The sequence below is a fragment of the Lacerta agilis genome, chromosome 3 (assembly GCF_009819535.1).
Source record: "Lacerta agilis isolate rLacAgi1 chromosome 3, rLacAgi1.pri, whole genome shotgun sequence".
Classification (NCBI taxonomy): Eukaryota; Metazoa; Chordata; class Lepidosauria; order Squamata; family Lacertidae; genus Lacerta; species Lacerta agilis.
Window position 1 is genome coordinate 10,272,526 of NC_046314.1, and position 25,257 is coordinate 10,297,782.

The 25,257-nt window shown below is 44.4% G+C and overlaps 1 protein-coding gene across 1 annotated transcript; it reads right to left on the reverse strand.

Moving 5' to 3' along the window:
* Positions 1–898: 898 nt before the first annotated feature.
* Positions 899–25,257, reverse strand: GABRP (gamma-aminobutyric acid type A receptor subunit pi). Its single transcript, XM_033142825.1, has 9 exons — positions 25,152–25,257; positions 18,430–18,497; positions 13,870–14,087; positions 13,289–13,371; positions 5,903–6,040; positions 5,220–5,372; positions 4,246–4,415; positions 3,467–3,487; positions 899–1,553 (listed from the first exon to the last, which is right to left on the reverse strand). Exons 2-9 carry the CDS (start codon positions 18,475–18,477, stop codon positions 1,272–1,274), a joined length of 1,113 nt encoding a protein of 370 aa, XP_032998716.1. The 5' UTR covers positions 18,478–18,497; positions 25,152–25,257; the 3' UTR covers positions 899–1,271.

The window sequence follows — 25,257 nt, forward strand, 5'->3', positions numbered from 1 at the left end:
AGCAGAGTTTCAACATAAGGCAAAAAAGGAAGAAAGAGAATATTCCCCTCTGTTGAAGGACAGAGCTGTATATGTCACACAGCTTGCCCGTAGCCACCTAAACTTGCTGGCTGCCTTTGCTGTAGCAGAGGATGCTATCTCAATTCTAGTGTTGAAGTAAGATTCAGTTGCCCAACCAGTTAGCTTCTATACATGCAATGGGGAAGAGGGCGCCATTTTGTCCTTCACCTCAGATGGCAAAATGTCTTCAGCTGGCACTGTGTGAGGCATAGGCATCCCACTAATTTTTCAAACCAACATAGTCAGTCAGGGCATCTTCCCCCAACCCCCCCCCTCTCTTTTGCTTTCCATTTGAAGTTGTGGAGATGTATAAAATTCCTATTTACCTCAAAATAGCTTTCGTTTTGAATAGATGTGGGATATATTTTATTTTTTAAAAAAACCCAAGCATCTAGTTGTTGATATTAACAGAGATCCAGAAGTGTTGGTGTGGTAAGGGCATTTATTTATTATTTAAAGCAACATCTTGTGCATCTGCAGTTCTCTGTGACCTTGAAAGAAGACGATAAGAAAGCCTTCCATTTGCCATCATCTCGCAGTAGTAGTAGAAGAGTTTGGATTTGATATCCCGCTTTATGACTACCCGAAGAAGTCTCAAAGCGGCTAACCATCTCCTTTCTCTTCCTCCCCCACAACAAACACTCTGTGAGGTGAGTGGGGCTGAGAGACTTCAGAGAAGTGTGACTAGCCCAAGGTCACCCAGCAGCTGCATGTGGAGGAGTGGGGACGCGAACCCGGTTCACCAGATTATAAGCCCATTGCTCTTAACCACTACACCACACACCTTACCTGATATTAGCAGGGAGCAATCCTCAGGTTGGCAGCAGGCTGCGCCCAAGTGATTGAAAACAACTAGCTGGAAAACCTCTTTGGCATAAATGTAAAACATCAGACTAAAAAGGGTACGCTGGGGCTTAGCTATGTTGGCAGTGTAAAACAGTTGCACAGCCTCGAAGCACAAGGCCTATCCGTCTTAGCAATGGCTTCAAGAATAGGCTTGCCCTTTTTGGGTTCCACTTGCTCTAGCTCCACAGTCATGTTCATGTGGTGCTCTGTACAAGATTTGGCTTTTGATACAATACAATCAATGTTGGGTTTAGGCCAAATTCTCGATATGTGCCCATAGTCACACCCATAACAATTCGTAGCGACTGGGAGCCAACACAGGCAAGACCTTCTCACCACCACAAGCCAAAATGGTCTTACTATTGCTAAAAGAATAAGTAATAAACCCAATAAAACAAATTGACTACCAAAAAACACAGAGGGAAGAGCAACCTTGAGTAGTGTTCGATGTTGCCTGGGTTTTGAATTGTGAAATAGCTGACAACCCTGCGCATTTTGTTCCTCAAAAGAAACCGAATTTTGTCCTTTGGTTTCATAGTCGAACCACTGTAGGCGATATTATCGATGGCACTCAAGTTTATCTTTTGATTGTAGCTGGTGACAGATGTGGAAAAGATATTGGTGACATCTTCCGCTTCTCTGGTAACCTCGTTTGTAGAAGCCTAAAATAAGAAAAAGTTACAAATACACATTTGGGCCGAATCACTATTTCATAACCAACGCACCAAAACCAAGTACAAGGAAAATACAACTGCAGAGGGCAGAAGTTCACTGTGACTCAGCTGCCAACATACCATTAGTCTGGGATGTTAGAAGAATAAATAAATCCCTGGAAGTCTTTAGCAAAAGCCAAATTCTTGTTTACTGATACTAGACCCTGAGGGACCAAAATTTAATTTCCTGTCTAGGAACTTGGTGGACACACCCTTTGATGGCTTACAGGTGTTGTTGTTTTTCTGAAGTAAGTTTCTAGCCCCAATACAAAATGATTTCCCTTCACTACTGCAGTGCCAACAGAGAAACCATGCCACCATCTAGGAGCTACCGTATTTTCCTGTGTATAACACGCCTCCATGTATAAGATGCCCTCTATTTTGGGGGACTCTGATTTAAGAAAATGGGGGGGGAGATATCCCAGAGTTTTTGGGGGGGATTGCCCAGAGTTGTTGAGCTTTTTTTGGGGGGATGCAGAAAACCACTAACTCTGACAATTGCTCATGTCGCAGAAGCAAACAAGCATTGGCCCGCTCGCAAACAGCAGCTGGCAATCGCACACACAATTGCCACAGCAGCAGCCAATCCGCCGCAGCCCTTGCTGAAGCCAAAAATCACCCACCAAATTTCGCCGACAAGCTGCGGCTCACGGCTGCAACCAATCACCCGTCCCCCCTATACACTATCTGTGTACAAGACGACCTCCATTTTTAAAGGTTATTTTAAAGGGGGGAGAAAACTCATCTTATACAAAGAAAAGTATAGTAATTTGCAACTTGATCAGACTATGGCTTGTCGTTGCTCTGCTAGGATTCTGGAAATGACAACAGCTGCAGTGTAGCTAAATACCACTTTTAGGACAGGCCTGAGATCAAACTCTGGCATCCATGGGCAGCTGCCAGGACCTCCTCAGCACCCACCGTTGGTGCCCTGGTTTCTCTTTAGTGTAGGCTGGTGTTCCAAGCAGTGGGCAGCTGGATCTGGCTGTCACATTGTTGTTGTTGTTGTTCAGTCGTTCAGTCGTGTCCGACTCTTCGTGACCCCATGGACCAGAGCACGCCAGGCACGCCTATCCTTCACTGCCTCTCGCAGTTTGGCCAAACTCATGTTAGTAGCTTCAAGAACACTGTCCAGCCATCTCATCCTCTGTCGTCCCCTTCTCCTTGTGCCCTCCATCTTTCCCAACATCAGGGTCTTTTCCAGGGAGTCTTCTCTTCTCATGAGGTGGCCAAAGTACTGGAGCCTCAACTTCAGGATCTGTCCTTCTAGTGAGCACTCAGGGCTGATTTCTTTGAGAATGGATAGGTTTGATCTTCTTGCAGTCCATGGGACTCTCAAGAGTCTCCTCCAGCACCATAATTCAAAAGCATCAATTCTACGGCGATCAGCCTTCTTGATGGTCCAGCTCTCACTTCCGTACATTACTACTGGGGAAACCATAGCTTTAACTATACGGACCTTAATACTATACGGCTGTCACATTAATTTCCCACAATGCACCCAAAGGAAACACTTCACCAGAGGCAATATGGGAAATAAAGCCCAGGCTGGACCCATCAGCCTGATGCTTCTTGCAGCACCGTCACCTCCAGGCAAACCCACCAGCAGAGAAGAAAGCCCACCAGAAGATGTCCCCCATCAAACCCGGAGCCACCCCTGACTTGGAATAGATACAACTTTAAAAACCCTTGATCATTTATGGCCTTGTTTTGGTTTCCAGATTGCGTACCAGCTTCTCCTCTAGGAAAGCAAATGTCCAGGAGGCAAGTCATGTCCTGTTTTCAGGCACAAAGTGTAACAATGTACATAGAAGGGACTAAGAAAATAAATCACCCTCCTCCTGCACTGTTCTTTCAGAGGCTGCTTGCTTGCAAGGAGGAAGGTGACACTGTCAGATTCTGCTTTCATGGAACTGCACAAGTCCGAATCCAGCCCTCTCCACTCTCATAGATCTCCCCTTTTGTTTTAACACCTGCAGCACCAAAACTACTACATGTTATATTTTCAGCGAAGATGTTCATTCGTTAGGAGGATCTGGCTGAACATCCAGACACGATCTCATTCACAGTCTACGGCACTTAACTTTTTCACCGCTGAAAGCTGAGAGCTCTATCTGCTGCTATTCCCGTTGCAAATCTAAACTATGCAACAGGCGTTCTGTTGGTCTTTAAATGCAGCTTGCCAGGTAATTTAATAAACTTGAAAACATTTCACCTTTTGCTGATCTGTAGTTTGTTCTGAATGCAATATCTGCTTCGGCTCCCTGTTTCTTTCTATTTATTATTATTATTATTATTATTATTATTATTATTAAGAAGTTTTGTAACTTCTAAATAATAATAATAATAATAATAATAATAATAATAATAATAATAATAATAATATCATCCCTCCTTTTAAAATCAACTTTGGTACTCCGGCTAAAAATGGGGGTAGGGAGAAATAAAAGGAAAATAGGGGTGGGAACAGACCACAGCATCTGCCCCCAAATGTGACAGCCACAATCAGAGGTCCCCTGACCTTGTGTGCATGTGAGCACAGGGACAAGGGTTTATTATTATTATTATGGGTATATCTATAGGGGAAAGTGGCCTACAAGCTAAATAAATCAATCTTTTTGTTTACCTTTTGCGATGCAATATAGTGAGCTACTGCATATTCTACCAAGGCACCAAATATGAAGGTGAAACAGATGCCCAGGTAAACGTCAATGGCTTTTATGAAACCGTTGGTCTTCGTCACAGCGTTTCGCGAGCCCATCATCAGAGTTGTCATTGAGAGCACAGTTGTTACTCCTGCGGGGTGGGAGGGAGTAAGGAACACTTTAATCAAAGGGAAAGCACAGGGCTGGCCAAAGATGGGGGTCCCCCTCACATTTCACGTACTGAATCTGACTGGCCTTCACAACTGAATCTTACTTCAACCATGTTGGTGGGACAGTATCCTCCAACACATCTGAAAGGAGCAGGCTAGCTGCTCTGACTTCCAACAGGTGAGGCACTCAAGAGGAATGACTTTGTGACTGTTGCCAAGTAAAGGTACCTTTACCTTACCTTAGCATGGCAGCAGAAGAACTGGGGGAGCACTGAAATCTTACCATTTTCTTTCTGGGTCCACATGCATTTGCTCATTCTTGCTAAACCATGGTGCTCTACCACTGAGCTCTGGCCCTTCCTCATCCATTTTCCTCAGTTTAAGGTGTCATCCAGAAACTAAGCTACAGCTGGTTTTAAAGGACTGATCCCCTTCCAAAGAGCTCATGCATTCCTGAAGACAGTTTGAAAAACACATGATGTGCCATTTGCTGGCTGGCATGCAATAATATTCAAAGCCTGAAAGCACATTCAGAGTTAATTCGTATTTTCTATCTGACAGTATTTGATAGATGCTGTTCAGATTAGCATTTGACAGGCGACAGTGCTTAACATGTCAAATGTTTGTGATGCTTTATCTCAGCTTTGGAAACTTGGGTACCACAACGTTTCAGTTTTTACATTCAACATAGCCTGTACCACTGCATAAACAACAGATGCCTGTGTTCTCTTGCTCTCTCTCCCCCATCCACTGCATGAGGTATCCTGCTTCAGAGAACAGCTCACCAATACATGTTCTTGCCGGAACGGAATCCAGAGTGATCCAGAAAGAAACCCAAGACAATATGACAAGGAGGGTGGATGGCACGTACGTCTCCAGAATGAAATAAAGGATATTTCTCTTGAGTTCAAACTGCAATACTAGTCTTGGGTAATTGCCTAGTTAGAGAAAGAAAACACATCCTACAATGAAAAGAAACCATCCATAGAGAAAGGGCAATCCTACGCCAAGTTTCATTCAATGGATGCAAATTTTTGACGTAGTGGAAAAGAGAGCCATCATATTACTGGCCAGAAGACAGGCCTGGCATCAGAAGTCAGTCCCTTTCAGCTCTACAAATCTATGATTCTATAGTTCTATGATCACATCTCCAAAACTCTCAAAATCAGGGAAAGGTTCATAGGTGGACCTGGATCATTCAGAACAGCTAATGTTTGTGAGCCATACAGTGGTACCTTGGGTTAAGAACTTAATTCAGTCAGGAGGTCCTGAGGTACCACTTTAGCTAATGGGACCTCCCACTGCCACCGCCCGATTTCTGTTCTCATCCTGAAGCAAAGATCTTAACCCGAGGTACTATTTCTGGGTTAGCAGAGTCTGTAACCTGAAGTGTCTGTAACCTGAAGCGTCCGTAACCCGAGGTACCACAGTATTTGCTTCACATCTCTGCTTATTCAGCTTCCATTACCTGTTTCCTGGTGAGACATTGTTACAAGGCTGTAATAATGCTCCACTGTGTACTGAGAAAGTCGCAGGTTCTCAAGGCCGTGGACCGAATCGTTTCCCCTCAACCAAGTGTACAGTACATCGTTTTCATCATATCCCCCTGCAGGCAATATATTAAAAAAGCATCAAGAGGTAACTGGACAATCAACTGAGTAAGTAGCTGAATATTTTGCCCCTGCGTCCTGCACTGGACTCTTGATCTCCCACTGGAGTTCTTGATTTCCAGAGCCCGTTTTAATGCTCTCCTTTCAGCACTACTAGAGGGTATATATCATGACATCCCAGCAGAACAAAGATAGGAATAGGAATAGGAATAATTTATTAGTGGCCAAATACATTTTCCAACATACTTGGAATTTGTTTCGGCTACATTGCAATGTAAACATACAGACACTGTTCCTCTCACAATACAAAGAAGCAAAGAAACCCGACCCATAATTTACCTCCCTTCAGCTATGCAACTACGAATTTAACAATTTAATGGCACAAGGGAAAAAACTATTCTTGTGCCTGGCCGATTTTGTATATGAAGTCCTGTAACGACGTCCAGATGGAAGTAAATCAAGCAGATGATGACCGGGATGTAAAGGATCTGCTACAATTCTCTCTGCTCTCTTCCTAACTCGGGTAGCATAAATAGTCTCTATTGAAGGCAAGCTAACACCAATTACCCTTTCTGCAATTCTTACAGCTCGTTGGAGCCTTTTCCTGTCTCTCTTGGAGGCTGTACCATACCAAGCTGTTATAGAATTACAGAGAACAGTTTCAATGATGCCTCTATAGAATTGGATCAACACTTCCTGGGACAATTTAAATTTCCTTAGTTGGCGCAGGAAATACGGTGGGCCTTTTTAATAATAATATTATGTCCATGCAACTCTAATGAGATTGAATCCATTGGGCACGTTCTTCTATACCAGGAGTGAGCAAGCTTTTTCAGCAAGGGGCCGGTCCACCATCCTTCAGACCTTGTGGGGGTGCCAGACCATATTTTGAAAAATGAAAATAAAATGAATTCCTATGCCCCACAAATAACCCAGAGATGCATTTTAAATAAAAGCACACATTCTACTCATGTAAAAACACCAGGCAGACCCCACAAGCAACCCAGAGATGCATTTTAAATAAAAGGGCACATTCTACTCATGTAAAAACACGCTGATTCCCAGACTGTCCGCAGGTCGGATTTAGAAGGCGACTGGGCTGGATCCGGCCCCCTGGGCCTTAGTTTGCCTACCCATGTTCTATACCTTCTTGCCGATAAAGATCTGGATATCATCAGGCCTGTTGCAAAATTCTGTTTTACAGCAACGAGGACAAGACAGGCTATGGTGACAGTGATGGCCGGAGAATGAGTACTGATTTTAATTTCCGGAATACAGATTTTAGCTGAAGGAGTGTTGTTTTTAATGTAAATAAGTTTAGGGGGAAATTTTAATTATCTACATCCACTTCTTTATGCGGTTGTGGCATATGTTGTTGTTGTTGTTGTTGTTAACTTTGTTGTCTGCTCTTTGACCGCAATAAAGATAGCTAGATAGATAGATTGATTGATTGATTGTGTACACACCATATATTCAAAGCACATCTTGCACATAGAATCCTGGGGACGATCGTTTGTTAAAGGTGCTGGAAACTGTTGCTCTGAGGCGTTAACTACAGTTCCCAGGATTCTTGAGGATGGAGGAATGTGTGTTTTCATTTATAACAATACAGGCAAAACATACATACAAACTGATATAAAACAATCAAAGCATTCCAAAGACCATGTTGAGAGAGAAAATTATATAGTTGAACTGTGCCTCTTAATTCTGCACTTTGGAAATGCCAAACGTATAAGATCGAGCCAGGCAACATGGCGCCTATTTGATGGATGTCATAGGTTCACCTGGGTCAACCATCCAGCAGACGAGTTGGTTAATACCGGTTATAACCCAATGCGTAAGCTAAACCTCTTACACCTGCAATTGATGAAGTTGTGTCCTAATTTGAACCCTACAATGGTGTCATGAGTGGTCTTTGGTTAGCAATGCCTGGCTGGGCAGTGGGCCACAGCATCTGGACATGCAACATCTGAAGGGACACAGCTTCACCTCTCAGCTCTCGGCATTACAAGACTGGTTATTTGAGTCTATCCCCCATTGTTGACAATGGAAAGGAAGCTTTGGGGGAGTGAGGTCTCTTGCCATTTCATCAGCAGCATGGATGTAAGTTCAGCCCAACAGAAATTACGAGCCATTTCCCCCCGTGAACGGAAGGCACTGCAAATACAAAGAAGTTATACAACTCTCCTAAAATCAGATTGCTTTCATAAACAAGCCGATAACGTTTTCGTCGGCCCAGCTATTTAATTAAAGATCTGCCATGCAGTAAAAATGGAAACACTGATATTTACCAGTTTGCCTTCACAGCAAAGAGCGAGGAATTGTGTTTTCCACTAGAAACAAATGATGGGAATCTTGCAACAGATATTACACAGAATGTGCCGATTCCCCAGGTACAAATCATCCAGATATGACTTTTTCAAAGTTTGCACCCAGTTTGTAATAATAACGGCCGTTACTAAGGGAAACTTTATAATAAATGACTGATTGTTCTTAATTCATCTGGCATATATTTAAATAGCATTAATTCCAGGCATTTATCCTAATGACATCTCTAGTTGGCAATGTGCATGTAATTTCATAAGAATAATATGGCACAGGAGCTTGACATAGGACCCAATTATTCTCTTCCTCTCTTTTTAAGGCTAAACCCAGCTACATTTTAAAACAAGAGGCTAATCATTATTATTTCAGTTTCTGTGCATTGTAATAAAGTTAATCATGGCAAACTAATATGATTTTAATGTGAAAATAATAGGCACTTCCATAGGAACTCCACTCAAGTAGCTGGCAAGTAAAACCTGGTCTTAAAATAATGAGATTTTAGACATTACTTGAATTGGTAACCAGTATGAACAAAGAGTCTTCAAGATGTTCAGTCCTCACATGCACCCAGATTGTTCTGGTTCTTCTTGCCCCCATGAGTGGCAAAAGCCCATGACTCCTTAAATCAGGAATTCCCAAACTGTGTGCAAGGGCACAGTAGCATGTCACACACAAGAGAGCAGTTTGTGTGCCCTGATAAAGAAATCTATTAAATAAGTAAAGGTTACCGTGTGCACAGACAGGAGGCGGCTTTATCGAATAGACCAGACCTTTTAGCAACTGCTAAATCTTACTCAAATGTGATGGTGGAAAAACCCCTCCCCTCAGCGTCTTTCCTTCAGGAAACTGAGGACAGATTCATGCAACTACACCTTCTGAAGTGTTGAATACACCATGGGTTTGAACCCACGACGAGGTGACCTGACTGGCTTCTGTATGATCAGCTCCAAGTTTGCCAGGGAGCCGTTTATTGGAGTTAGCCGCCCTGAGGTCAGTTCTAGCTGGGGAGGGCAGGGTATAATAAGAATTTATTATTATTATTTATTATCAGTCTCCTCTGGTAGGGCCTTCTCCTATGCTGGTGGACCTCCTGAAACTTATGGGACATTTGGGAACAGTGACGGCATCAATCAGCACTACAACCCACACCAGAAGGCAATGGATATGTAACTATTTTAATTTCCTCCCAATGTAGCACTGCATGACATTAAAATGTTGGTCCAAGTAATCGGTGGTGGACTTGGGCACTATGGCGCCCTGTGCAAGGCCCAAATTTGGTCGTCGTCGTCACTCCCCCCCCCCCGGTCCTTGTGTTGCCTTCCCAAAGGTGGGTAGGAAGACACCAGGCTTTGGGCTCTGGCAAGGTCTTACAACGGGTGGCGCTGTGGGTTAAACCACAGAGCCTAGGGCTTGCCGATCAGAAGGTCGGCGGTTCAAATCCCTGCGACGGGGTGAGCTCCCATTGTTCGGTCCCTGCTCCTGCCAATCTAGCAGTTCGAAATCACACAGTGCAAGTAGATAAATAGGTACCGCTCCAGCGGGAAGGTAAACGGCGTTTCTGTGTGCTGCTCTGGTTCACCAGAAGCAGCTTAGTCATGCTGGCCACATGACCCGGAAGCTGTACGCTGGCTCCCTCGGCCATTAAAGCGAGATGAGCGCCGCAACCCCAGAGTCGTCCGCGACTGGACCTAATGGTCAGGGGTCCCTATACCTATAAGGTACTACAGCCCTCCCACCTCCTTCCCAAAGCTGGGCAAGCGCTAACTAGGCTTTGGGAAGGAGGTAGGAGGACTCTAGGACCCTGTCAGAGCCCTCACACCTCCTTCCCAAAGCCCATGGCCTCACATACTGGGCTCTGAGATGGAGCTCCCTTGGCTCAATGCCCAGTGCGAGCACAGCACTCACACAGCTATAAATCCACCCATTTAAAGGCTCAAGGAAGGGGTTCGATCCTTCCAAGATGCTGGGGCCCACGTTGCTGCCTGAGGGTGCTGTGTGGATGCACCAGCTCGTGACTATTGACTCCAGGTCACAACTCACGCAGCGTATTTCCTTGCTTTTCTGAGATTGGGAAATACTGCATATGTCCTTACGCTCACAGAGCAGCTTCTCAGCTCCTTCCTTCCTTCCTTCCAGCAGCAGCTCCCTGCAGCCCCAACCCCAGAGCAGGACTACCTGAGGCTCAAGAGGCTGCTGCAAATAACACAATGCCTCTTGCTCAGTACCTGTGTGAAAGTGCTTTACGCTTACACATGAGAGTTTGGACCACAGGCAACTGTCTGATTGGTGGCAGTAAGCTCTAGGTGGATTTCCCAAATAAAAAAATGAGGTGAAAATGAAAAGTGAGATCGGCTCTCAGGGCATATTTGTTGGTGAGGGAAATGATACCATGGAACAAGCCTGTCGGCTTGAAAGCAGAATGTCTAGAAAAGTCAGTGGGTCAAGTAAGGTCCTTCTGCATGCCAGGATGTGCATGTGAACCCTGTGTTGACGCCACAGTGATTTTTTTTTAACCTTCCCTCTGTGTTCTTCAGCTATTTGCTCAATAGCCTGGACTTTCCCCTCGTCAATTCTACAACAAGCCATAGTGGTCGTCGACTACGCTTCCTTATCGTAAATTTACACAACCAGATTTCTGGCAACAACAAAGGGCGCTTTATGCCGAGATATGGCCCTTGTTTAACCCACCATTCAACCTGTGATAGCAAAGAGGTCAAGTTCTTATAGGAAAGCTTGCATCGTATGCTCCCATGCATTCCTTGATTCAGTTCTCGCTAGTGGCAATGGAAGCGTCTAAACAAGTGCAGTTCGGCCCAATGTATGCTTGGTAAAGGTAAAGGGACCCCTGAGCATTAGGTCCAGTCGTGTCCGACTCTGGGGTTGCGGTGCTCATCTCGCGTTACTGGCCGAGGGAGCCGGCGTACAGCTTCCGGGTCATGTGGCCAGCATGTATGCTTACTCAGATGTAAATCCTACGGAGCTCAATGTGGCTTGCTCCCTAGTGGCTAGTAAGTATGCTTAGAATTCCATATTTAACAAATGTACTGTGAAAACGGAACTTTTCTGAGTCACATGCTGGCCACATGACCCGGAAGCTGTACGCCGGCTCCCTCAGCCAGTAAAGCGAGATGAGCGCAACAACCCCAGAAGTTGTCCACGACTGGACCTAACTGTAGTTCAGATTGGCAACTCTGCCTCTGGGTCCCTTTACCTTTACCTAGTGATGAGAAGAGAAGACTCCCTGGAAAAGACCCTGATGTTGGGAAAGATGGAGGGCACAAGGAGAAGGGGATGACAGACGATGAGATGGTTGGACAGTGTTCTCGAAGCGACTGGCATGAGTTTGGCCAAACTGTGGGAGGCAGTGGAGGATAGGCGTGCCTGGCGTGCTCTGGTCCATGGGGTCACGAAGAGTCGGACACGACTGAACGACTGAACAACAACAACAAGTGATGGATTTATACTGGGTCATCCACACATTCCACTTTATTAGTTTTTCTGAGATGCTTCCCCAGTTGCCATCTTTGGGGGGGCACTCTTGCATTAGAGTGCAATAAATGTGAGTGGTTTGAAACTCAGAACATCTCTGATATGAAAAATAACAGGATTTCAGCAGGAAGCTACTGGGCATGCGCTGCTTGAAAATGAAGCTATATGGCCGCATATAAACTTTTTCAAGCAAGACCAGGTAAAATTGTTTATGTATGCAACCACAGCTGCCAGGATGTTATTTGCCCAGAGGTGGAAAGAGGACACTGTCCCAACAAAGGAAGAATGGCAAATAAAGTTAATGGACAGAAATGGCAAAACTTACAGGAAGATTAAGAAATCAAGAAGAAAGAACTTTCAACAAAGAATAGGGGAGATATGGGGATTATTATTTTTAAAAAAATATTGTAAACAATTAATCACAATAGAAGGATTAATTTAAAATCTAACAATTAAAAGGTGACTTTGGAAGAAATACGAAGAGTAATGAACAAAAGGATCTAAGGAAGAGAAGCAGTTTAGCAAATGCTTGTAAAGAGAACCAAGGAAGGGGAGGAGGGAAGTCTAAACAACTACAACTATGTATGTAATCGTATTTGATAATTATCGCTGGCAATTTGAAAAACTGAGAAATGAAGAAGAGAAGAGTTTGGATTTGATATCCCGCTTTATCACTACCCGAAGGAGTCTCAAAGTGGCTCACATTCTCCTTTCCCTTCCTCCCCCACAACAAACACTCTGTGAAGTGAATGGGGCTGAAAGACTTCAAAGAAGTGTGACTAGCCCAAGGTCACCCAGCAGCTGCAGGTGGAGGTGCGGGGACGCGAACCCGGTTCCCCAGATTACGAGTGTACCGCTCTTAACCACTACACCACACTGGCTCTCTTTTAATAAATTTCTAATGAAATTTATTAAAAGAAAGAAACTTTTTCAAGCACAAACAATATTGGGAGCAGTATTGTGTATAACTGCCCCAATATCACGAGTACAAATTATAAGGTTTTCGGCAAAGGCCCATTGCTAACCTAGAGGCAATGCAGAAATATTAAAAAAGTAAAGAAGAAAAACTATTTTATTATTAGTTGCCACTAAGACACCTTCCGTAGGTGGGATAAAGAAGTCTAGAATCTCCAAATGCCAAGTGTTCTACACCTATGGGTTTGTTTCTTTCATTCTTCTGGTTTCAGAATATACATTGTGGATTTTCTCGTCAGCCCATTTAAAATTAATATAACCATGTATTACTGGAAGATTAGGTGCAGCTGTTTACTTTTTGAAATGGCTCTACATTTGAAAGGGGCGGGTGGAAACTTCCAAGAGCTCCAAGGCAGAAATGAAATGTTTGAACTGGTCACCTATATATGAAGAAACAAATTCAAGAGCAGTCGGGGAGGAAATAGTTTCATCTTCTTGTAGAATGTGGTACTTACAGCTTTCCATCTGCAATTTACATGTCTGCGTATCCAGGGGATATTTTGACAGGTCCATGTTACACGCAACTGTGGTAGTGATCCTGCAAAAAGAGAAAGTGATGTGAAGGCATCGCCATCGATGAGGAACGGCCTGTATTTTCCACAGCAGTCCACAGATGGCAATGTTTCTGCTTCGAAGAGTAACTGTTAAAACTAGCACTGAAGCTGCAGCCTGGACTTCCCTTTAGTTAAGATTGGCAACTCTGCCTCTGGATCATTCCACTTATGGAAACAGGATTGTTGTGAATTGATTGAGTGAGTTATTAAAAGCATGCAATACCTGTGATGAGTGTTTGAAGAAAGGGAGCTACAGCTGTAGAAATAATGGAACAATGAAACAACGAATTATGGGAATTATGATGAAATCTGCAACTGAGAAAACTATTTCCCCAGATATTCCCGACCCTCAGGTCGACCCTCAGAATCTAATGGTGTCTCTTGGGCCTTGAATTCCTGACTGCTGCAGTTCGTCTGCAATCTTCCTGCTAGTCGAGGGTAGCAAAGGGTCACAAAACGGTAGGAGCACAAGCAAGACTTACCGCAAAGCATACAAGACGGTGCCGTTAGAGAACAGCCGTATGAGCCGATTCTCTACTGTGACCTCATGCAAGAAAGACTTCTTAGACTCCACAATATACGTGTCAGGAACCCACAGGTATTTCACCAGCCGAGCATCCAGAGTGAAACTTTTGTTCCCCTGAAAAACCAGCCGAGGATCTGTCCAGCGTTGTCGCAAATATATTGTCGCCGTGTAGTCCTGGAAAAGAAGGCAGCCCATCAGCAGGCATTCAGGACTTTGCTGCATGCAAAAAGAAAACTCTCCAAGTTAGAGACACTTTTGACAGGTGGGGTTCAACTGCCTTATCCAAAGGGTGCTCTGAGCTTATATTTATTGAATGTAGTCCCTCTGTTCTTTAGGCATTTCTGAAATTTGCTTGTCTTGATCCTTTCAGTTCTCCACACTGCTCTGTAACTCAGTACATTTTTTGCTGTTTTACAGTTAATTAATTAATTAATTGTGCCCTGCCCATCTGGCTGGGTTTCCCCAGGCACTCTGGGCGGCTCCCAACAGACTATTAAAAGCACAATAAAACATCAAACATTAAAAACTTCCCTAAACATGGCTGCCTTCAGATGTCTTCTAAAAGTCAGATAGTTGTTTATTTCCTTGGCATCTGATGGAGGGCGTTCCAGAGGGCAGGTGCCACTACCGAGAAGACCCTCTTCCTGGTTCCCTGCAACCTCACAGGGAGGGAACAGCCAGAAGGCCCTTGGAGCTGGACCTCAGTGTCCTGGCAGAACGATGGGGGTGGAGACGCTCCTTCAAGTATACTGGGCCAAGGGCTTTAAAAGTCCAGTCTTCAAAATTTTCAGACCCAGGATTTACTTTTAACCCAAACGCCCATCCATCTGGGGACCCATTTCTTAATCTTTTACCATATATTAGCATGGTGGGAGTGTTCCTGTTGCAACCCAACTTGATTCAGGCCACAATCCACCCACCTATAGTTCCTTAGCATAACTTAAGTAGTTTAAATTCGCATCCGTTGCAGGTGTGGCACTGTAGGTGTATCTCTCGCCTGCCACATTTGAACATCAGCCCTGTCCTCAGGTAATCATGGCAGGCAAAGTAGGATTCATTGCTCTCTGCATTCAGAATATCATATTTCACTCTACTTCAGTGCTGGGTGAAAGGATTCCTTTTGTGTCGAGTGTATAGACTTTAACAGGCTTTGGAATGAAAGCTGTTAACCAAAAAAAAAGTCATCCCGAGACTTCATGTATATCATTTCTAGCTTTCAGATTTTATTCTCATGCTGTTAGGGGGGAAATTTCTCCACCTAAATGATTGAGATGGTGCACCATTATGCATTTCAAAGCAGTGAATTATTAATCTCAGCAATGAAGGTGAAAACCCCCGGGTCATTTGTAGTTCAATTATTTATCTAGCAAAAGAGTACATCTCTATAATGTTCTGTGTGAGACCTGAAAATGTGAGTGCTATAGTGATGAGAAGACTACTGTATGAAGATAATATTTGTTGATTAATAGCTTTGGGATACCTGGAAAGTTAGCTTCATGAAAGATTGGCTCAGCCTTTCAAAGACTTCCTATGGGTTCCAAACCCCAGTAGACGGCAGCTTTCAACAGAGTCTTGCATTTAAATGGATACTAAAAAGCTACGGTGTTCTATGCGCATAGACCAATGACTTCGGACACCTATTTGTCATTCTCATCTCAGAGGTGCCTTATTTTCAAAAGATGCCTGCGATGTCTCAAGTCTGGGTTTCTTCGTTTGTTTATTTTAACACCTCTTTTGGCCAAAGCAGCCCGCAAACAAAATACTATGACAACAACACAAGGAATTTAAAAGAAACAACCCATTTGCTAAAAACAGCATCGCCATAAGCAGACACTGGGGATCGGGTAGCAGGGGCTAAAGGAGCATTCCCACGGGAGGAGTTCCAGAAATTTGGTGCCACCACTGAGAAGACTCTGCTGTGTGTACTCACCATCCCATAAGGCAGTGCATAGCAGAAACATAACCTCCAGATCTTAGCAGGCAGGCAAAATCATATAGGAACAGGTGGACCTTTAAATATTTCGGGGTCAAAATGTGCAGGACTTTGAAATTTAACAACTACCACATTCAGCTTCGCTAGAGGTCCACAAATTCTAGTGTTATTAGGGAGGCAGAAAAACTTTTCTCTAGCCACTTGCCCATATCTTGCAGGATTTTATACACTTCTGAAGTCTAAACAGGTAGAGGGATCTTTTTTTCATATGCGGTGGACTTGTAAGAAAGCGAGGGTATTTTGGGAAATGATATATGATGAGATGAAAAAGATGTTTAAAGTGATTATACAAAAAAAAAAAACCTGAAGCTTTTCTCTTAGGGATTATAGGGACAGAAATTCTTTTTAAAAAGATGATTCAGCTGTTTATGTATGTAACAACAGCAGCTAGGATTCTTCCAAAAATGGAAATAAGAAGAAGTCCCCACCAAAGAAGAATGGATAAGCAAGGGGGATGGACTGTGTGGAATTGGCAAAGTTAACAGCCAAAATAAGACAATTGTTTCATGGAAGAATGGAAGCCTTTTTGGACTACTTAAAGAAATACTACAGTATGATGAATTCGCGAGCAGGATTTGAACTATGAGTAACAGAAGGAATTGGAGATGATAGCATAAGACATGGAAGGTAGGATGCAGCAGAAGGAGATTTTATATGGATTTTATAAACTTCTATCATATTGCTTCTTACTCACATTTTCTAAAAAGTTTCAAATGCTGTAACCTTCCTTTACAGGTAAAAGGTAAAGGTAAAGGACCCCTGGATGGTTAAGTCCAGTCAAAAGTGACTATGGGGTGCGGCGCTCATCTCGCTTTTTAGGCCGAGCAAACCGGCTTTTGTCCACAAACAGCTTTCTGGGTCATGTGGCCAGCAGGACTAAACCGCTTCTGGTGCAACGGGACACCGTGACGGAAACCAGAGCTCACGGAAATGCTGTTTACCTTCCCACTGCAGTGGTACCTATTTATCTACTTGCACTGGTGTGCTTTTGAACTGCTAGGTTGGCAGGAGCTGGGACTGAGCAACGGGAGCTCACCCCTTCGCACCTTGAACTGCTGACCTCACAATCAGCAAGCACAAGAGGCTCAGGGGTTTAGACCACAGCGCCACCCGCATCCACTTCCTGTAAGTAGAGAGGCCCTGTAATAGATGGATTGCCTTCTTGCCAGCTCTTTGCCTTGCCTGCTGCTTCTCTGTCCGCATGCTGCTGCCCATTTCGGTGAGATGACCACTACACTCATACTTTTGCTGGCCACCTCACTAAGAGAAGAACATACAGGGTCCACCAACTGCTCCCAACTAAGCCCGCCTCACTGAGAAAGAGATTGTGCTGACATGTACCTGCTTTTGGCAGCTTCCGTAAGAGAAATAAATATTCTGCCCACATGCTACTGCCTGCTTGAGTGGAAGAGGAACGAAGATGAATGAATGCCTCTCCCCATGAGATGATGCTCCCTGCCTGAAGGACAGGGGCTGCCCACTGTGGCCCATGCTAGCCACCTGAGGGAGAAAAACTGGCCACTGTGATCTCGTTCTGATGCTGCCTATGTCACAGACTGGCCACTGTGTTCTCACACAGATGTGTCCAACCAGAAGGAGAGACACAGGCCATTGTGATGTCATGCTGATGCTGAAGGAGAGAGAAACTGACCAATGTACCAGCCCACAACTGCTGTTCACCTGAATAACAAGGAGACACTGCCTGGCACGCCAGCACATTGCTCATCATGGTCATGAGAATTATGTCCTTTGCACCTTGGACCAGACTGGGGTTTCTTAACTTGCTTTTACTCTCCTGTTCCTGCATATTAGGTTCAGGAACAGGAGAGGTCTATAATAACAAGGTAATGAATCAACCACATTTATTTGTACACAAAAGGTAGGGAAAGGTAAAAGGTAAAGGACCCCTGGACGGTTAACAGCTTTCCGGGTCACGTGGCCAGCATGACTAAACCGCTTCCAGCGCAATGGAACACCCTGACAAACTGACCTTGTTAATAAAACTAACAACAAAACCGGCATTCTCAGAAATGGAGCACAAAGCAAATGCTATTGCTAAGAGAGCCATCCTGAGAGTCACTTATCAGGAAAGGGGGTCAAAGGCAGATCCGCCGACAAAGTCGTTTCTAGATCCATTGCCATGCCAGCTTGTTTTTGCCAGGGTGAAAAGGGGGGGCAGTTATTCCTTTTTAATATATGCCAGGCCCAGAGCTGGCATGGGTCTATGGCTATGGTCTCAACACCTGCTGCTGTGCCCTCTCCACCACCTGAGCAAGGACAGTGGTGGCACTTCTCACCTGTACTCTGGGGTGGAGGTGAGCCTCTGGCAGCATTGACGGCACAGAATCACTCTGAAAGTCTATGGATGCCGCACTAAGCACACAATGAGCACCATTGAGCACAATGGAAAGAGTTCGGGGAGAACTTAGATTGCAAAGTATCGGAAACTGCATCTGGATTCCCGCTGACTCCCCGGAGCTGCCTTAATCCCTTTTATTCTTTCCTCCGGGATTGTTTGCTTACCATGTCACTCTCAGAGATGCTGGAAATGCTTGCAACATCAAGGCTCATGGCTATCACCACAGGCTCTCCTGCGAAAGGAAAGGAATATTTAAATTGCAGAACCAGTCTAGGTGGTACCAAGCTAAGGGTACCAATAGTCTGATGACTTAGCATAAGATGAGCAGGGCTAGGCGATATCTGGTTTTTTGACATCGCGATATATCACAATAATATCTGAAATAAGGATGAAGCTATGTCAGGGCGTTGCCTGGCTTCATGGTTTTTCCTGCATCGTGATTTTGGCCAGTGCCTGCTCTTGTGATTCGCTGCTTCCTCCAGAAGGCAGGGGAGGAGAAGAAGAAGAAGAAGAAGAAGAAGAAGAAGAAGAAGAAGAAGAAGAAGAGTTTGGATTTGATATCCCGCTTTATCACTACATGGCTACACAAAGCGGCTCACATTCTCCTTTCCCTTCCTCCCCCACAGCAAACACTCTGTGAGGTGAGTGGGGCTAAGAGACTTCAAAGAAGTGTGACTAGCCCAAGGTCACCCAGCAGCTGCATGTGGAGGAGCGGGGACACGAACCCGGTTCCCCAGATTACGAGTCTACCACTCTTAACCACTACACCACACTGGCTGGCAGAGTTAACTGGGGCTTCAGGAATCGAGAGACGTGTGGGCCGGCTTTATGGTTTCCCCTACCTTGTGATTTTTGCATAGCACACACACGTCATGATTCGTGATATATTGTGAGGTCAAAAATTATTAAACCGATATCACGATATGGACCTCAAACCGGTTTTGGACGATATGTTGATATATCGCCCTGCCCTAAAGATGAGCTTATTGCATTGCTATAACTTGGTCCCCACTCTGAAAAATAGTTTCGAATGCATTCCTAAACAGGCCATGACAACTTTGCCTACTGAGCAAAAGACAGAAAGCATGAATGAGGACAAAATCAAAATTCCTGTTGACCTGGCAGGACACTTGGGAAGAGTGGCATTTACAGACATATTATCAAGAAGGGTGTTATGTATTGAAGTTCTCACCCTATGCCACTAGGGGTGTGTGTATATAGTTCATTCTGCTGCAGTTCTCACTCAGGTCCGCACATGCAAATGAGGGATTGAAAGTGACATTCAGGGATTGGGTAACTACAGAAAGTTGTTACTGTTGCTTGTAGCTGAGTTCTATATAAGCAGGCTGCTGAGCCCTTCAGCTCACTTCTGTTCCAGCCTGAGAATAAACGAGAGCTGCTTGAAAATCACTGTGTCGTCTGCTGTGTCCACCCACTATTTAATAAAGGGCTTACGCATTAAGAATATAGCCCTCTGAGGCTGTAATTCTATACACACTTACATGGGAGTAAATCCCATTAACATCCTTGGGGCTTACTGCTGAGTGGACATGCCTAGGCCTTGCGGTGCAAAGCTCCTTAACTGAGGGGTGCTGGTGGAGGAGACCAGGATGTGGATATTTCATTAATTCTGAAGCAGATGCTTTCAAAAATGTGAACGACCAGCCCCTGTGTTCTACTTTCCCCCCTGGGAACTTTATAGCACACAGTGCCAGAGCTGGAAGTACAGGAATGCAAGCCATCGAAAGAATGAAGACGGCCAAGTTGAAGAAGGGCAGATTCATCATAAAGTGAAGGTTACCTAAACAGTGCGTGGCCTTTTCATGAAGAAGCAGGACCACTGTTAAGATTAATAAGCATCTTGAGGTCATTCTTATGTGATTGAAAGATACTCGGAGTCGAGTGTGAATTTCATGCTCTTTATTCAGCTCATAGTAGTGAGGAATGTAGTTCCCCCAAAACGTTTGCTTTATATACACTATTTACACAATGGGCCCCACGTGATTGGCTAATTCCGGGATACCCCTGTATGCCAATCGGAATGTGGATTCACTTCCACCTGGAGCTGGATTGGGTGGCTCCTGCGGACCAATCAGACTGCTGCAATCTCAATCCTATTGTTCTGGGACCAATCAGACTGCTGCAATCTCAATCCTATTGTTCTAGGACCAATCAGACTGCTGCAGTTTGGATCCTATTCAACTCAGTACATAACAGTGATGATGTCAACAATGCCATCTGATGTGTTGACTCCATGGACAGGAGAATTATAATGGTGTGAGAAAAGGAGATTGGACAAAAAATCCTAGTTATAATATAGAATTCTTCCTGTTCACTCGCATAGAACTTAGAAAGTATTTGCTTATGCCCAGACAAAACCAGGCAATTCCTCTATTTTTCTTTGCTGTAAGTTGTTTGGAGACCTTTGGGTGACAACCAGCTAATAAGCTTAATACATAAAAAGCTAAAAATATATACTAGCCCTTTCAATGTTGTCCCATCAGGTGGGAGTTATTCCTTCTGCTTGCCTTGACCACCATTCGGGTGAACTAATCACTATAATTGTTTATCTGTCTGTAAAGATATCTATATTCTTACATTTTAAAATTATGACGCTTTTTCAATTTATTTATTTTTGGTCCAGTTCTTCTTTTTCTCCCATTCCAGCTCTTTTTATCTGCCGCATTGAAAGACTGTTTAAAGGGCCATTAGGCTGTAGTCATTTACAGACATATACCTGGCAGAAAGTGCCATTAAACTCAATGGAGCTTACATAGCAACCCAAAGTACAGGGGTTTGCTGTGTTTAATACCTGCCAGTGATATGGCAGCATAAAAACCGCTGCATCTCAAACGTTTTGTTAGCCTTTTCCGAATTCTTGGGATAAGGTGGGATATTAAAATTACTACATCAATATATCTGGTCCCGACATTTCAAGCTGCTTACATTGCTCTACAGCTGCTATGGTCATATTTATTATTGCTAAGTTAGGAGGTGTCTGCTATTAAGAGTACGCAAAGTACAGAAAATGTTTAGCAATAAGAATAATAATACACTGAAACTATCAAATTGCACTGTGGAGGAAGGAACATACCAGGCTTTGTGCAATGTTGGGCTATGGGCTATGCATGTTTACTCATAATTAAGTCCTAATGTGTTTGTGAGGCTTTGTTGTTGTTCAGTCTTTCAGTCGTGTCCGACTCTTCGTGACCCCATGGACCAGAGCACGCCAGGCACACCTATCCTCCACTGCCTCCCGCAGTTTGGCCAAACTCATGCTAGGCGCTTCGAGAACACTGTCCAGCCATCTCATCCTTTGTCGTCCCCTTCTCCTTGTGCCCTCCATCTTTCCCAACATCAGGGTCTTTTCTAGGGAGTCTTCTCTTCTCATGAGGTGGCCAAAGTACTGGAGCCTCAACTTCAGGATCTGTCCTTCCAGTGAGCACTCAGGGCTGATTTCTTTAAGGATGGATAGGTTTGATCTTCTTGCAGTCCATGGGACTCTCAAGAGTCTCCTCCAGCACCATAATTCAAAAGCATCAATTCTTCGGCAATCAGTCTTCTTTATGGTCCAGCTCTCACTTCCATACATTACTACTGGGAAAACCATAGCTTTAACTATACGGACCTTTGTTGGGAAGGTGATGTCTCTGCTTTTTAAGATGCTGTCTAGGTTTGTCATTGCTTTCCTCCCAAGAAGCAGGCGTCTTTTAATTTTGTGACTGCTGTCACCATCTGCAGTGATCACGGAGCCCAAGAAAGTAAAATCTCTCACTGCCTCCATTTCTTCCCATTCTATTTGCCAGGAGGTGATGAGACCAGTGGCCATGATCTCAGTTTTTTTTGATGTTGAGCTTCAGACCATATTTTGAGCTTTCCTCTTTCATCCTCATTAAAAGGTTCTTTACTTCCTCCTCACTTTCTGCCATCAAGGTTGTGTCATCAGCATATCTGAGGTTGTTGATATTTCTTCCGGCAATCTTAATTCCTACTTGGGATTCATCCTCCCTAGTAAATGATTATATATTCATGCGTTTTCCATTTTCCCATTTTCACATCGTGTTTCCTCCACATAGAATATTTATGTACAGACTTCCCAACCTAGCATCCCATGGTATTCATAATAAACCTAAGATCTGCTGCATCTCCATTTATTTATCCACCTTTCTTTCATCCCTTTATCTCCTTAATTATAGTTGACTGCTGTTCATGTGATTACTCCTCCTTGTAAATTAATTGCTGTATCATATTTTCTTAGGTACTCCCCAAAGCTTTCCCATTCGCCCTTTCATCCAAATTTCTTATGTTGGCTGTCATATTGGCAAGTTCTGCAAACTCTATCAATTTATATAGCCATTGTTCCTTAGTTTCACTTTCTTTCCAACATCTAGCGTATGGCCGCAGCTGTCGCATAGATTGTGTGCCTTCATTGGAATCTCATCTCCAATTATACCTAGTAGGAAGGCTTCAGACTCCCAAGTAAATGAACAATGGAACAGGTATGGGTATTGGGTAGGGTTAACCTGCAGTAGTAATGTATGGAAGTGAGACCTGGACCATAAAGAAGACTGATCGCCGAAGAATTGATGCTTTTGAATTATGGTGCTGGAGGAGACTCTTGAGAGTCCCACAGACTGCAAAAAAATCAAACTTATCCATCCTTTAAGAAATCAGCCCTGAGTGCTCACTGGAAGGACAGATCCTGAAGTTGAGGCTCCAGTACTTTGGCCACCTCATGAGAAGAGAAGACTCCCTAGAAAAGACCCTGATGTTGGGAAAGATGGAGGGCACAAGGAGAAGGGGACGACAGAGGATGAGATGGTTGGACAGTGTTCTTGAAGCGACTGGCATGAGTTTGGTCAAACTGTGGGTCGGCAGTGAAAGATAGGCATGCCTGGCGTGCTCTGGTCCATGGGGTCATGAAGAGTCAGACACGACTGAATGATTGAACAACAACAAAGCCTGCAGAAGAGATGACAGAGGTGATGCGATAGCTGTCTTCAAATATCTAAAGGTTTGTCACACAGAAGATGGAGCAAGCTTGTTTTCTACTGCTCTGGAGGGTACTATCAGTACACATTTTGAAACGGGGCAGCTAGCCATGGTTAACACTGATATAAGAATGCGTCCTCTGGTATCTATTTTATTGGGGGGCAGTTGATTCCTCAAAGAGATTTGATGCTCCCCTCACACTTGACCATAATCCCATAAGGATGACAACATTGTGATGTCATGCTGATGCTGAGTCTGGAGTGGGGAACATTTTTCCGCCTGAGGGCCACATTCACTCATTCTGGGGCCCACATGGTGGTGCTGTGTGGGGCCCAAAATAAAAAGTAGGTGGGATTCTTAGCTTGTTTGGAGTTTCTAGCAGGGGAGCGCAGCTATCGTATACCCTTGACCAAAGAACGGTACACTCCTTCTATCTGGGACGGTCATCCTCTGCCACCGAGCGCGCAGCTTCGGGAGGGAGGCACATGGAGCAGTGAGGGAGGAAGGGGACACCCGCCTAACCAGCCAGATCAGCCGAATCAACCCTGGCGATCAATGGGGTGACAGATGTCACAGCCAGATCGCTCTCACATCCCAGTTAATGGGATTCTTATCTTTGTACAGCAGGCTACATTGCAGCCAAAGAAGAAGAAGAAGAAGAAGAAGAAGAAGAAGAAGAAGAAGAAGAAGAAGAAGAAGAGAAGAGTTTAGATTTGATACCCCACTTTATCACTACCCGAAGGAGTCTCAAAGCAGCTAACATTCTCCTTCCCCTTCCTCCCCCACAACAAACACTCTGTGAGGTGAGTGGGGCTGAGAGACTTCAGAGAAGTGTGACTAGCCCAAGGTCACCCAGCAGCTGCATGTGGAGGAGCGGAGACGCAAACCCGGTTCACCAGATTACGAGTCTACTGCTCTTAACCATTAGACCACGCTGGCTCTCTGACAAGAGTCAGAGCATTCCATGCACACGCATCTCTACATCCAGATAAGAGACATTAACACAACTCAAGGATGCATTCTGGCCCGGCAAAAGCACTTGTTGAAGCCGCAGAACAGGAACAATGAAGGCCAGGGTCTGGGGAGAGCCCCATGATATGACAGAGACCTTAAAGGCTGCATTTGACCCTAAAGCTCGTGGTTCCCACCGCCATTCTAAGTCAAGAGCTGATTTAATCATTAAGAACAGTGTTTCCTCAAACCAGCGTCTCCAGCTGTCGTTGGACTACAACTTCCATCATCCCTAGCTAGCAGAACCAGTAGTCAGGGATGATGGGAGTTGTAGTCAACAACAGCTGGAGACCCAACACTGATTTTGAAAAAAATTGTGATACAGTCCCCTTATGCCACCTATCCATTCTCAAGGAAATAGGCCCTGAGTGCTCACTAGAAGGACAGATCCTGAAGTTGAGGCTGCAGTATTTTGGCCACCTCATGAGAAGAGAAGACTCCCTGGAAAAGACCCTGATGTTGGGAAAGATGGAGGGCACAAGGAGAAGGGTACGACAGAGGATGAGATGGTTGGACAGTGTTCTCGAAGCTACTAACATGAGTTTGGCCAAACTGCGAGAGACAGTGGAGGATAGGGGTGCCTGGCGTGCTCTGGTCCATGGGGTCACGAAGAGTCGGACACGACTGAACGACTGAACAACAACAACAACCCCTTATGCCAAACTCTCCGTACAGATAAGAAACTGAGAACTGCTCCATATTCTTCCTCAACACCGGAATCTTAAATTAATAAAATGGAATGAGAATAGGCAAGGGTGTCTAAGTACAACTTTAACAGGGACATAAAGACAAAATTATAAAGACCAATAAATTATTTCCTCTGCAAGGCTGAAAGACTTTGGCAGGTCCTACACAACTATAAAAGATGCTGTTGATGTCATACCACCAAATTTTGGCCTGAGATATCTGTTGTATCCCTGGGTGAGGTTCCCGAATCCAGGGAGGGATGTTGTGACCCGGCTATCTGACGTGTCAGCTCTACGACCCAA